Raw genomic sequence first — 15,006 nt, 5'->3', positions numbered from 1 at the left:
CTGTGGGCATGTAAGCCACTTCTTGCCTGAGGAGTGCCGTTTGGTTACAGTCTGGGGAATTCTCTCCATTTTGCCTCCCCAGCACCTGTTGAGGGTCCAAAGCTCCTCCCAGACTCTGCCTGTGAGAAGGCTTCAGAGAGTGTGGAAACATTTCCACCTTCAAAACTCCCTTCCCCGTGGCACAGGTCCTGGTCCTGAAATCCTTTGTCTCTTTTTTTATCCTTATCTTCTGCCCCATCTCATTCTGTGGAGATTGATTTGCCTTTTTGGAAATCCCCAGGGTCTTCTGCCAGCATCCAGAATGTGTTCTGTAGGAGTTGTTCCACATGCAGATGAATTTTTGATGTATTTATGGAGGGGACGGTAATCTCCCTGTCTTATTCCTCCATCATCTTAAAAGTCCCTGCCTCTGAGAATAAATGTTAAATGTTCTCACCATACACACAAAAAGTAGTTATGTGACGTGATGAATGTGTTAACTAGCCATATTGCTGTGCTTATAATTTTACAATAAAAACACATATCAAATCATAATGTTATATACTATAAACTTATATGTTAATTTATCTTAATAAACTTGGGATAAAATAATAACTCAGAATTTCCCCCATACCTTAATCATTGACCCTATCTTCAATATTCTCTTTTTATTCTTATATCCACAATATTTCTTCTTTTTGCAGTAATGTTCTGTAGTAACGATACACACATATAAATATTTTTAAATAGATGGCTTTCCCTCTTATTCACATTCCTCAAAGTCCTACCATGTATATATTTAGTTTTATGACCCTGATTACATACAGCTATATTGCAAAGAATTTTACCAATTTCCAGACTACCAGAAGCATAAGGCAAAATGTATCCCCTGTTAGTGGCATTATTTTCTTGTGTTTTCTTCTTTTCTTGAATTTGGGCACAAGGTGGCAATTTTACAAGTTTTGCCTTCATGTGTATTTGTTTAATTCTTATATTTACTAATTTTGGGAATTTGTAGCAAAAATACTTTATCCTATCTTCAGTAATAGGATGTTTAAAATTTTTTTTCCAGATTTTCAAGTAACTCACTAAGTATTATCTTTCCTTTTCTAGTTTTTTATTTGACCTAAACTTTAATCACTTATTTGCATGATGGGCTAATAATGTGGAATGCTGAAAAGACCCACAGTAATATGTTGAGAAATTTATAAGCTTTTTCCTCTTAGCTTTTTCATATTTTGAGTTTTTAAAATTAAAGAACAAACTGTGAGATTTATTTGAAAAGTAAGTTATAATTTGTATAGTTTATGGTAAGGTTGTAGCATAGAATTAGGAGAAATTTTCTTGTATTCTTGTTATACAGTGATGTGCATGCATATGTGCTAAGTTGCGTCAGTAGTGTCTAACTCTTTGTAAACCTATGGACCATAGTCCCCCAGGCTTCTCGGTCTGTGGGATTCTCCAGGCAAAATTACTGCAGTAGGTTGCCATGCCCTTCAGGGCATCTTCCCTACCCAAGGATCGAATCCATGTCTCCTGCATTGGCAGGCAGGTTCTTTACCACTACCGCCATCTGGGAATCCCATATAATGATTACATGGGCTAATCATGTAAGAAAAATTACAGTTTATGAGCAGTTTTCACTCTTACAGTCTGTGAAACCTGATGTGCATTGTAATTATCATTGCTATAAAAATACTAATAACTACCTTCTTTTTTATCTTGACAGATGGTATACTGTTCTCTGACAGATTTTCAAAAAGCTGTCTATCAAACGGTATTAGAAACTGAAGATGTGTCTTTGATACTTCAATCTTCTGAGCCTTGTACCTGCAGTAGTGGCCAAAAAAGGAGAAATTGTTGTTATAAGGTAAGCATTTCAGTATGGTATGTTTCCCTGTTAGCTCAGATGATAAAAGAATCCCCCTGCAATGCAGGAGACTTGGGTTCACTCCCTGGGTTGGGAAGATCCCCTGGAGCAGGGCATGGTAATGCCCTCTAGTATTCTTGCCTGGAGAATCCCCATGGACAGAGGAGCCTGATGGGCTACAGTCCATGGGGTCACAGAATCTGACACAGCTGAGTGACTAAGCACATTACATGATATCTTTACTGTCTTATTTTTGATTATATAGTACTCAAGTCTAGTATCAGAGTAAGTAGCAGCTAATAGAACTTTTCCTCACGTGGTTTTTTATCTGTAGAAGCTGTGTCACCATATATACTTCCTGGAATGAGGACTTTCTCTCCTCTTTTGTTAAAAACATCATTGTGTTATGGTTGACCAAAAGTACAACTCCACATTAGTGATTCATGGATATTTTGTGTATCATTTGACCATTATTTTCTCATAATGTATTGTGCTGATAGTAACCGGATAATAAATATTATTGTAAGTGATATATTTTTGGTATAATTAGTTACATAGCCGTGTTAGTCCCTTGCTTATTTTTATTTTCTGTACTTTTATGGTTACAGACCAATTCACAGGGCGAAACAGTGAAAACATTGTATTTCAGTTACCTTGCAGTCCTTCAGAAGGTAGCTAACCATGTGGCGTTACTGCAGACTGCTAGCACCTCTAAACAACAGGTTTGGGTTGGATTTTAAATTTCTTTGTGATGCTATTTAGTGTATTTGGTATAAAATTTCTTAGCCAAATATCCTTATCTTTGTATGAAATTGAAGAGGTAACTGACCTGCTTGTTTTTTAATTTAGATGTCAGAGAAGTTTATGCATTTAAACTTTTAATCAAAGTGAGAAAAGTTAACCTTAAAGTAAATCTTTTTTATGCCTCTGATATGTTCATACTATTTTCATTTTCCTAATAACTTTTGATATATTACCAACTAAAGATATTTGATGAGTCCATCCTAATTCCACCAATAATATATCTAATTATCTAATCTACTGTGTTACAATGAGGCTTTATAATAATCTGTATATTAAATATTTAGTAAAAATCAGTAATTTCAAAATTTAGGCACACATGGAGTCATTGGCTTTAGTCATGTCAGTTGTGTCTAAAGCACAATGTAAATAAAAAGATCTTTTTAAAAGCTTTTTATATAATGTTTTCATATTTTGTTTTTGTGTGATAAGCTTGAGGTTGTTGAAATGTAATTTTAAAAGACTACTCTTTGAGAAGTATTCAGTTCCTTATTTTGAAAATCTTAAAAAAGTAACGGTAAAATTAGTAACCATATCACTATCTCAGAACTTGTCAAAGCCTTACATGTTTAACATATCACTTTAAGGTATTTTGAGTTAAAGAAGGTAAAACTTTCAACCTAATACATTCCTTCTAAATATATTTTTTATAAATATTTTCAAAGTATACAGGTTTAAAAGTGCTGAGATTTCTTTTCTTCTTCCTTTTTCCCTTAAGGAAACACTTATCAAAAGGATATGTGATCAGGTATTTTCCAGATTCCCAGATTTTGTGCAAAAAAGCAAGGATGCAGCCTTTGAAACACTTTCTGACCCAAAATACAGCGGAAAAATGAAAGTAAGTGTTGTTCTTTCAGTTTGCATACATGCAAGGATGATGTATTTAAAAGTTTATATATTTATCATTTAAATAAATAAAATGGGTTGTCTTCATTATATACTTCAGAAAAACCTTATGCTTAGTACAGAAAATTTCTTTTCTTTCCTTTGTGGTTTTCTTTTCCATGGTGTTTGGAGCTGTCATTGCCAAATGTGTAAATGCCTGTTTTAAAAATAACAGTATCACTATTATTACATAGGCTTTGGATTATTTGCTTCCTCTCTAAACACACTGCATATGGGGGCAAATTATTGGCATTTTGGCATCAAATCAAATCTGGAATTCAGGACTTACTGTAATAGAGAAACAGAGGGGATAAAATGAGAAGAGGTATATATTTGACTGATTATTATAGAAAACAAATATCAGAGTTTTTAGAGCCTAGGTATAATTAAATACATTTTATTACATAAAGAAAATTTGAATATTTACTAAAAGGAATTTGTTATCGTTCAGTCTCTAAGTTATGTCCTCCTCTTTGCAACAGCATGGACCTGCAGCAATCCATGCTCCTCTGCCATCCTCTGTCTCCTGGATTTGCTCGAATTCATGTTCATTGAGTTGGTAATGCTATCCAACTATCTCGTTCTCTGTCACCCCCTTCTCATTTTGCCTTCAATCTTTGCCAGCATCAGGGTCTTTTCCAGTGAATTGGCTCTTCGCATCAGACGGCAAACCTTCAGCTTCGGCTTCAGCATCATTCCTTCCAATGAATATTCATGATCAATTTCCTTTAGGATTGACTGACTGGATCTCCTTGCAGTCCAAGGGACTCTAAAACGTCTTCTTTCTCTAGCACTACAATTCAGAAACATCAATTCTTCAGCACTCAGCTGCCTTTTTGGTCCAACTCTCACAACTGTACATGACTACTGGAAAAACCATAGCTTTGTAGGCACAGTGATGTCTCTGCTTTGTAGCATGCTGTCTAGGTTTGTCATAGCTTTTCTTTCAAGGAGCACGTGTCTTCTGATTTCATGGCTGCAGTCACTGCAGTGATTTTGCAGCCTAAGAAAAGAAAATCTGTCACTGCTTCCACATTTTACCTTTTATTTTGCCATGAAGTGATGGGACTGGATGCCATGATCTTGTGTATGTGTGTGTGAGTTGCTCAGTTGTGTCCGACTCTTTACGACCCCGTGGGGTGTAGCCTGCCAGTCTCTTGTCCATGGGATTCTCCAGGTATAGGACTGTAGACTATCAGGCTCCTCCATCCATGGGATTTTCCAGACAAGAATACTGGAGTGGGTTGCCATTTCCTTCCCCAGGGGATCTTCCCAACCCAGGGATCGAACTTGGGTCTCCCGCATTGCAGGCAGATGCTGTACCCTCTGAGCCACCAGGGAAGCCCCAACTAAGCCATGATTTTAGTTTTTATTAATGTTGAGTTTCAAGCCAGCTTTTTCACTCTCCTCTTCACCGTCATCAAAAGGCTCTTTGGTTCCTCTTCACTTTATGCAATTAGAATGGTATAATATGTATATCTGAGGTTGTTGATATTTCTCCTGGCAATCTTGATTCCAGCTTGAGATTCATCTAGCCCAGCATTTCGCATGATATACTCTGCACAGAAGTTAAATAAGCAGTGTAACAATATACAGCCTTGTCTTATGCCTTTCTCAACATTGAATCAGTCAGTTGTTCCATGTCTCGTTCTACCTATTACATCTTGAACCACATACAGGTTTCTCAGGAGGCAGAAAAGGGGGTATGGTACTCCCATCTCTTTTAGAATTTTCTATAGTTTATAGTGATCCACAAAGTCAAAGGCCTTAGCCTAGTCAATGAGGCAGAAGTAGACGTTTTTCTGGAACTCGCTTGCTTTCTCCATGATCCAACAACTGTTGGCAATTTGATTTCTGCTTCCTCTGCCTCTTTGAAACCCAGCCTATATGTGTGGTTTATGTAGTGCTGAAGCCTAGCTTGGAGGAATTTGCGCATCACCTTGCTAGTATGTGAAATGAGCACAATTGTATGGTAGTTTGAACATTCTTTGGCATTGTCCTTCTTTGGGATTAGAATGAAAGCTGACCTTTTCCAGTCCTGCAGCCACTGCTGAGTTTTCCAAATTTGCTGACATACTGAGTACAGCGCTTTAACAGCGTCATCTTTTAGGATTATAAATAACTCAGCTGCAGTTCTGTTACCTCCACTAGCTTTGTTCATAGTAATTAGTAATGCTTCCTAAGGCTCACATGACTTAACACTGCAGGGTGTCTTGCTCTAGGTAAGTGCACCATTGCGGTTATATGGGTCATTAAGAGCTTTTTTTGTACAGTCCTTCTGTGTACACCTTTTCTTAATCTCTTCTGCTTCTGTTAGGTCCATATCATTTCTGTCCTTCATTATGCCCATACTTGCATGAAATGTTCCCTTGATAATCTCTAGTTTTCTTGATACTAGATAGATATCTAGGCCCAAGTCCTAAAAGAAATTCTGTTCTGCAATTTAGTTTGTGAACATACTGTAAGTATAAAAAAGTGTCTTTGGAAATTAAATTAATCCATTTAAATGCATCTCATAATCTAAAATGCTTCCTTTTTATTAAAACCAGATGAGATGAGCTAAGTCCTTGAGCAATTTAATTTACCTCACTTTTAACAATATGAAGATGAATTTCATGTAATATCTAATACTTTAAACTTGGAAAAAATGAAGGAAATTATCAAAGATTACTGAGACTAATATTGTATAAAATAATTTTAAAAAAATTCTTAAGTGATGTTTATGTATATAAAGTATACTTTTTATTGAAACTGGTTCACTGATGTTCTTGTGGTTCCCTTCCAGGTTCTTCAGCAGCTTTTAAATCATTGCAGGAAAAACAAAGATAAAGTTCTTCTTTTCTCCTTTTCCACCAAGGTGAGTTTTGTCTGAAGCATATTTTTTATTGACTCAGGTCTAGTTCTTGAGGCTTAAAAGTCTATAAAGAGATCTCTGTAGCTTAAAGAGATAAAAAGAGCTTCCAGCCACATTTACTGCTTATGTATCTTCTGTCAGTTCAGTTCAGTTCAGTTCAGTCTCTCAGTCGTGTCCAACTCTTTCTGACCCCGTGGACTGCAGCACGCCAAGCTTCCCTGTCCATCCCCAGCTCCTGGAGCTATCGAGTTGGTGATACCATCCAACCATCTCATCCTCTGTCATCCCCTTCTCCTCCCACCTTCAATCATTCCCAGCATCAGAGTCTCTTCAAATGAGTCAGTTCTTTGCATCAGGTGACCAGAGTATTGGAGTTTCAGCTTTAGCATTAGTCCTTCCAGTGAATATTCAGGACTGATTTCCTTTAGGATTGACTGGTTTGATCTCCTTGCTGTCCAAGAGACTCTTAGGAATCTTCTCCAACACCACTGTTCAAAAGCATCAATTCTTTGGCGCTCAGCTTTCTTTATAGTCCAACTCTCACATCCATACGTGACTACTGGAAGAACCATAGCTTTGACTAGATGGACTAGATGACTAGATTACTTTGTTGGCAAAGTAATGTCTCTGCTTTTAAATATGCTGTCTAGGTTGGTTATAACTTTTCCTGCAAGGAGCAAGCGTCTTTTAATTTCTTGACTGCGGTCACCATCTGCAGCGATTTTGGAGTCCAAAAAATAAAATCTGTCACTGTTAACCCATCTATTTGCATGAAGTGATGGGACTGGATGTCATGATCTTAGTTTTTTGAATGTTGAGCTTTAAGCCAGCTTTTTCACTCTCCTCTTTCACTTTGATCAAGAGGCTCTTTAGTTCTTCTTCACTTTCTACCATAAGAGTGGTGTCATCTGCACATTTGAAGTTATTGATATTTCTCCCAGTAATCTTGATTCCAGCTTGTGCTTCATCCAGTCCAGCATTTCTCATGATGTATATAAGTTAAATAAGCAGGGTGACAATATACAGCCTTGACGTCCTCCTTTCCCTATTTGGAATCAGTCTGTTGTTCCATGGCCATTTCTAACTGTTGCTTCTTTAGCTGTATACAGATTTCTCAGGAGGCAGGTAAGGTGGTCTGGTGTTTCCACCTTTTGAAGAATTTTCCATAGTTTGTTGTGATCCACACAGGCAAAGGCTTTGGCATAGTCAATAAAGCAGAAGTAGATGTTTTTCTGGAACTCTCATGCTTTTTCAGTGATCCAGCAGATGTTGGCAATTTGATCTCTGGTTCCTCTGCCTTTTCTAAAATCAGCTTGAACATCTGGAAGTTCACAGTTCACATATTGCTGAAGCCTGGCTTGGAGAATTTTGTGCATTACTTTGCCAGCATGTGAGATGAGTGCAATTGTGTGGTAGTTTGAGCATTCTTTGGTATTTCCTTTCTTTGGGATTGGAATGAAAACTGCCCTTTTCCAGTCCTCTGGCCACTGCTGAGTTTTCCAAATTTGCTAGCTTATTGAGTGCAGCATTTTCACAGCATCATCTTTTAGGATTTGAAGTAGTTCAACTGGATTTCAATCACTTCCACTAGCTTTGTTCGTAGTGATGCTTCTTAAGACCCACTTGACTTCACATTCCAGGGTGGTATATTCTTACCACCTCTTCCTAATATCTTCTGCTTCTTAATAATTTCTGTAGGAAATGGAAATGAGGCAAACAACTTTTAAAACAGATACTTAAATCTCAGTTATATAAGAATTACTTAATATCAGCTATCAAATAGCAAACATAAATTTCTAATTCTCTACTTAAGATATTTTTGTTAACAATTAAAATGTTCTTTAAGATATTTAAGATATTTTAGAATATGGACTATAGCAAAAATAATGAATATAATTAGATAAATGAGTTGGGCAGTACTTTTCTTTTTATTCCTTTTTTTTTTGTAGTTTTGAAAGCTAAAGATTGATTTTTTCCCTTGAAAGATTGATTTTTCTTTTTTTAAAACAAAGGTTGCCCAATGTTAAAATCAGTTTCAGTATAATAGTAGGAAGATGTATGAGTCAGAAATTAGAAAAATATTTGTTGCCGTTGTAATTATAAGAAGGAAATTGTGAACAGCGATATTAATACTTGGTAAAGCTCATCTGTATAATGGTAGGAAACTTACTAAACCATGAGTTTATCTTTGCATGTCTCTGTATCTTTCCTCTAGTTGCTTGATGTGCTACAGCAATACTGTATGGCATCTGGACTTGATTACCGACGACTTGATGGAAGTACAAAATCAGAGGAAAGAATCAAGATTGTGAAAGAATTCAACAGTACTCAAGATGTAAACATTTGCCTTGTCTCTACAATGTAAGAAAATAAAATTTTATAACTTGATTTCTATCTAATTGCTCTTAAGATTTAAGATAATCCTTAAACTATTACTGGATTTTCAGTGGTTATGCTTCTATTGCTGTGTTTCATTTAGCTTTAAGGAGAAGCAACAGAAATGCTATTAATTTTGACTGGGATAACAATATTGAGTTTTATCTAAACTTTTCTGTCACTTCCATTATTTTCATCCTCTTTATATGTCTAGCTTTGTTTTTTAAAATATCCGAAAAGTGAATGCTTGGCTCATGTGTTGTGGTTAGAACAGTCAGACTTAATTGAATAATCAAGTTATTAATTGAATAGTTGAGAGTCACATGTGTCAGTGATTTTCAAACTGGTCAGGGAACCCTTGAGAACCCGTAAGGCTTAATGGACCAGGAGTTTCGCTCCTCTGTCTCTACCTGGTCTCAAGGAGAGCAGCTGAACATTTATAGGTTTTATAAAGTTAAATCAGTTCTAACACCTGTTTATGAATCTCAGTGAACTTTTTAAGACATACACATAGAGAAAAATTTAAGTTGCTATAAACACCTGAGAAGATTAGTCTCTTTTGGCGGGGGTAACAAATCTGTTCTTAACATCTAATATAATAATAAGTATTTTATAGATATACTCCCACTGTCTTTCAAAAGGAATTTCACAGGACGTTTATTTATTTATTTATTCAAGTTTGTAGTATAGTTGACTTATAATGTCATGTAAGTTTCAGGTGTACCACAGAAAGATTCAATAACCTATATTATTTTTCAGGTTCTTTTCCCTTTTTTGTTATTGCAAAATACTGAGTATAGTTCTCTATGCTATACAGTAGGTTCTTGTTGGTTATCTGTCTTATATATAGTAGTGTATATATGTTAATCCCATCCTCCTAATATATCCCTCCCCTCCCTTGATCTGTGAGTCTTCTTCTGTTTTAAATATAAGTTCATTTGTATCTTTTTTTTTATTCCATGTGTAAGTGATATCATATGATATTTATCTTTATCTGGCTTACTTCACTTAGTAAGATAACCTCAAAGTCCATCCATGTTTCTACATTGTATATATATGAATTTATCCATTCATCTGTGGATGGACATTTAGGTTACTTCCATATCTTGGCTCTTATAGATAGTCCTGCAATGAATACTGGGATGAATGTATCTTTTCCAGTAATAGTTTTCTCCAGATATATGCCCAGGAGTGGAATTGTAGGATCATATGGTAGTTACACTGTTTTTCATAGTGGTTATACCAGTTTACATTCCCACCAACAGTGTAGGAGGGTTCCCTTTTCTCTCTCCAGCATTTATTATTTGTAGACTTTTTGATGATAGCCATTCTGACTGGAGTAAAGTGGTACCTCATTGTAATTTTGATTTGCATTTATCTAATAATTAGTGATTTTACACATTTTTTTATGTGCCTGTTGGCCATCTGTATGTCTTCTTTGAAGAAATGTCTGGTTAGGTCTTTTGCCCATTTTTTGATTGGATTGTTTGTTGTTGTTCTTGATATTGAGCTTTATGAGCTGTTTGTATATTTTTGAAATTAATCTCAAGTGACTTTTTAAAAAACGTATAAAATACAAGAAAGGAAAAAGTAAGTTTAAAAAAAAAATTTCTTTGGAAATTCCCTGGAGGTCCAGTTATTAGGACTTAGTGCTTTCACTGCCATGGGACATGTTCAGTCCCCAGTAAAGGATCTAAGATCATACAAGTTATACAGCATGGCCAAAAAACAGAAAAATTACAGTGAGAAATCAAATATATATGGTGAGTGAGCTACTTAACTGCTGAGGACCAAAATTATTCTTGAATTCTTGCAACTAAGGCCTGAGAAGCTCTAGATTTCCATCTACCTGTGAATGATTTCAAGAAGAATTTCACAAATGAGTCCTTAAATACTCAGTATTAAATGACATAGAACACTGTCTTCAGCTAAGTTTTATCAAACATACATAAGCATTCTTAATTTTTAAATAATGTTTTAAAGGTAATAAATGCCTTCAACAACAGTTCAAATAGTACAGGATTTATCATGACAACCAATTATCTTTCATTCCTGTTCTGCTCACCTGTAGTCCAGTTTGATAAGCTCTGCCCTAAAGTTCCTAATTATCACTTCAGCTATATTGCAAATTGCTATTTAATCTGTCCATTGAATTTTTAATTTTAAAATCTATTTTTTATGTTTAGAAGTCCTGTCAGCTGATTATTCAGCAAAACTTTGTAAGACAGGAGGGAGTTATTATATTTAAAGTACTGAAATGGGAAAAAAAAAACTTACGGCCAAGAATACTTTACCCAGCAAGGCTGTCATTCAGAATTGAAGGAGAGAAGTTTGCCACACAAGCAGAAACTAAAAGTTCATCATCACAAAATGGATCCTATAACAAATGTGAAAGGATCTTCTTCAAGTGAAAGGAAAAGGCCATAACCAAAAATAACAAAATATATGAAAGAAAAAAACTCTCACTAATAAAGACAAATATATGGTAAAGGCAGCCTTTCAAACCCTTAAAAAGAGGTAGAATGAAGATTAAAAGACAGAAGTTGCAGAACTATCTTCAATATTTAAAATGGAAAAAATCTGAAAAACAATGTAACTGAATCACTTTACTATGCATGAGAAACTAACGCAACATTCTAAATCAAATATACTTCAATTTTTTTAAAGAAGGAAAAGTTGTAAAAATAACTACAACTACATTAAGTAGTTAGGTAATACAAAAAATAGAAAGATGTAAAATATGATATTCAAAACATAAAACATGGAGTGGGGGAGTAAAGATGTAGTGCTTAAAAGCATTCGAACTTAAATAACTGTCATTTTAAAACCGATTTATGTAATGTGTGTGTGTGTATATATATATAAAAAATTGTGTATATATGTGTATATAAATATATATGTAAGTATACATATATATGTATGTGTATATATGAGCTGGACTGTAAACAAGGCAGAATGCCAAAGAATTGATGCCTTTGAATTACAGTATAGGAGAAGACTCCTGAGAGTCCCGTGGGCAGCAAGGAGATCAAACCAGTCAACCTTAAGGGAAATCAACCCTGAATGCTCATTGGAAGGACTGATGCTAAAGCTGAACCTCCAGTATTTTGGTTATCTGGTGCAAACAGCTGACTCTTTGGAAAAGTCCCTGATGCTGGGAAAGATTGAGGGCAAAAGGAGAAGAGGGCATGTGAGGGTGAGATGGCTGGATAGCATCACCAACGCAATGGATACGAACTTGGGCAAATTTCGAGAGATGGTGTGGGACAGAGAGGTGTTGTGTTGGGTCCATGGGGTCTCAAAGATTCAGACAAGACTGGGTGACTGAACAATAATCCTAAACCAAAAATTTGCAATAGATACAGAAAAATTAAAGGGAAAAAAACCCAAACATAACACTAAAGAAAGTTATCATACCACAAGGGAAGAGACTAAAAGAAGAGCAAAGAGGTATTACAAAAGCAAGCAGTAAAACAGTTAACAAAATGTCAGTGTCAGTAAGTATACACCTACAGTCTTCAAACCATCTGACAGTTGCACTCATCTCTGATGCTATGCTAGTAAGGTCCTAATTAAACTGTTTCATGCTAGGCTTCAGCATTACGTGAGCCAAGAACTTCCAGATGTTCAAGCTGGATTTAGAAAAGGCAGAAGAGCCAGAGATCAGGTTGCCAGCGTTCACTGGATCATAGAGAAAGCAAGAGAATATCAGAAAAATATCTACCTCTGTTTCATTGACTGTGCTAAAGCCTTTTACTGTGTGGATTATAACAAACCGTGAAAAGTTCTTAAAGAGGTGGGAGTACCAGACCATCTTACCTCTCTCCTGAGAAACCTGTATGTGGGTTAGGAAGCAACAGTTAGAACCCTGTATGGAACAACTGATTGGTTCAGGATTGAGAAAGGAATATCACAGGGCTCTCTGCTGTCAACCTGTTTATTTAACCTATAAACTGAGCACACCATGAGAAATGCCAGACTGGATGAGTTATAAGCTATAATCAAGATAGGCAGGAGAAACATCAACAACCTCAGATATGCAGATGATATCACACTAATGGCAGAAAGTGAAGAGGAACTAAAGAACCTCTTGAGGAGAGTGAAGGTGAAGAGTGAAAAAACTTGGCTTAAAACTAAATATTAAAAAAGCTAAGATCATGGCATCTGGCTCCATTACTTCATGGCAAATAGAAGGGGAAAAGGTGGAAGTAGTCACAGATTTCCTCTTCTTGGGCTCTAAAATCACAGCAGATAGTGACTGCAGCCATGAAATCAGAAGACGATTGCTTCTTTTCAGAAAAGCTATGACAACCCTAGACAGTGTGTTGAAAAACAGAGACATTACTCAGCTGACAGAGGTCCATATAGTCAAGTCTATGGTCTTCCCAGTGGTCATATACAGTTGTAAGAACTGGGCCATAAAGAAGGCAGAGTGCCAAAGAATTGATGCCTTTGAACTGTGGTGCTGGAGAAGACTCCTGAGAGTCCCTTGGACAACAAAGAGATCAAACCAGTCAATCTTAAAGGAAACCAGCCCCTTATATTCATTGGAAGGGCTGATGCTGAAGTTGATGCTCCAGTATTTTGGTCACCTGATGAGAATAGCTCACTCATTGGAAAAGTCCCTGATGCTGGGAAAGACTGAGGGCAGAAGGAGAGGAGGGCGTCAAAGCAGAAGATGGCTGAATGGCATCAACAGTGCAATGGACAGAAACTCGGGCAAACTTCGGGAGATAGTGAAGGACAGGGAAGCCTGGATGCTGCGTTCCATGGGTTCACAGAGAGACAGACACAGCTGGGCAACTGAACAACAGCAGTATACACCTATCAATGAAGTCAGAGATAAAAGAGAAGTTACAGCCAATATCACAGAAATACAAACACTCATAAGAAACTGCTGTAGACAATTATGTGCCAACAGATTGGACAACTTGGAAAAAAATGTATAAATTCTTAGAGACATACAGTCTTCAAAGACTGAATCAGGAAGAAATAAAATACCTGAACTGGCTGATTGCTGTAATGAATTTGAATCAGTAGTCAAAAAACTCTTAACAAACAAAAATCCATAATCAGATGGCTTCACAGAGGAATTCTGCCAAGTATTTAAAGAACCGGTTGGGATTTTCCTGGATGTCCAGTGGTTAGGACTTCATGCTTCCACTATAGGGGGCCCAGGTTTGATCTCTGGTTGGGGAACTAAGATCCCGTAAGTCAAGTGGCTTGGCCAAATAAAGAACAGATAATACCTAGTCTTGTCCAACTATTCCAAAAATATTGAAGCAAAAGAAACACTTTGAAACTCATTTTACAAGGCCAGCATTAACCTTGATACCAAAACCAGACAAAGATATCACACAAAAAAGAAAATCACAAGGCAGTGATACCTGGTGAGATCTAAAAATCTTCAACAAATATTAGCAAATGAAATTCAATAATAGTTGAAAGGATTAAACACCAAGATGAAGTAAGATTTATCTCAGAGATGCAAGTAGGAGTCAGTACCCACAAATCAAATCAATGCCATAGATCACATTAACACATTGAAGAAGAAAAATCGTATGATCATCTCAATAGATGCAGAAAAAGATTTTGACAAAATTCAATGTCTGTTTATCATAAAACCTTCAATAGAGTGGTCATAGAGGGAACATAACATAATAAAGGCCATATATGAAGAACCAACAGCTAATAATATACTCAGTGGTAAAAAGCTTAAAACTTTAAGGTCAGGAACAAAACAAGGACGCCCACTCTTACCAGTTTTATTCAACATGGTACAGTAATTCCTGGCCACAGTAATCAGGTAAGAAAGATAAATAAAAGGAATCCAAATAGGAACAGAAGAAGCAAAACTGTCGCTATTTGTAGATATCATGATTCTATATATAGAAAACCCTGAGGACACTACCAGAAAACTATAAGAACTAATAAATGAATTCAGTAAAGTTGCAGGATGCTTCCCTGGTGGCTCAGAGGTGAAGAATCTGCCTGCCAAGCAGGAGATGCAGGTTGGATCCCTGGGTTGAGAAAATCCCCTGAAGGAGGAAATGGCAACCCACTCCAGTATTCTTGCCTAGAAAATCCCATGCACAGAGGAGCCTGGTGAGCTTACAGTCCATGGGGTTGCAAAGAGTTGGACATGACTTAGAAACTAAACAACAGCAACAAAGTTGCAGGAGATGGCATTATCATACAGAAATCTGTTGCATTTCTATAACAAATAATGTGCTGTCAGAGA

General features: G+C 36.4%; 1 protein-coding gene across 7 annotated transcripts in view; it reads left to right on the top strand.

Annotated features, from left to right (window-relative positions):
• The window catches only part of ERCC6L2 (ERCC excision repair 6 like 2), a 173,517-nt gene that overhangs the window by 75,512 nt on the left and 82,999 nt on the right, over nucleotides 1-15,006 (top strand). For all 7 annotated transcript variants that reach the window (XM_070459504.1, XM_070459503.1, XM_070459501.1 and 4 more), the window contains exons 7-11: nucleotides 1,709-1,849; nucleotides 2,458-2,571; nucleotides 3,369-3,488; nucleotides 6,321-6,392; nucleotides 8,605-8,750. In XM_070459504.1, the coding sequence (XP_070315605.1) occupies nucleotides 1,709-1,849; nucleotides 2,458-2,571; nucleotides 3,369-3,488; nucleotides 6,321-6,392; nucleotides 8,605-8,750 (593 nt within the window). The remainder of the gene's footprint in view (nucleotides 1-1,708; nucleotides 1,850-2,457; nucleotides 2,572-3,368; nucleotides 3,489-6,320; nucleotides 6,393-8,604; nucleotides 8,751-15,006) is intronic.

Source organism: Odocoileus virginianus, chromosome 31 (assembly GCF_023699985.2).
Source record: "Odocoileus virginianus isolate 20LAN1187 ecotype Illinois chromosome 31, Ovbor_1.2, whole genome shotgun sequence".
NCBI lineage: Eukaryota > Metazoa > Chordata > Mammalia > Artiodactyla > Cervidae > Odocoileus > Odocoileus virginianus.
This window is presented reverse-complemented; position numbering and strand designations above follow the sequence as displayed.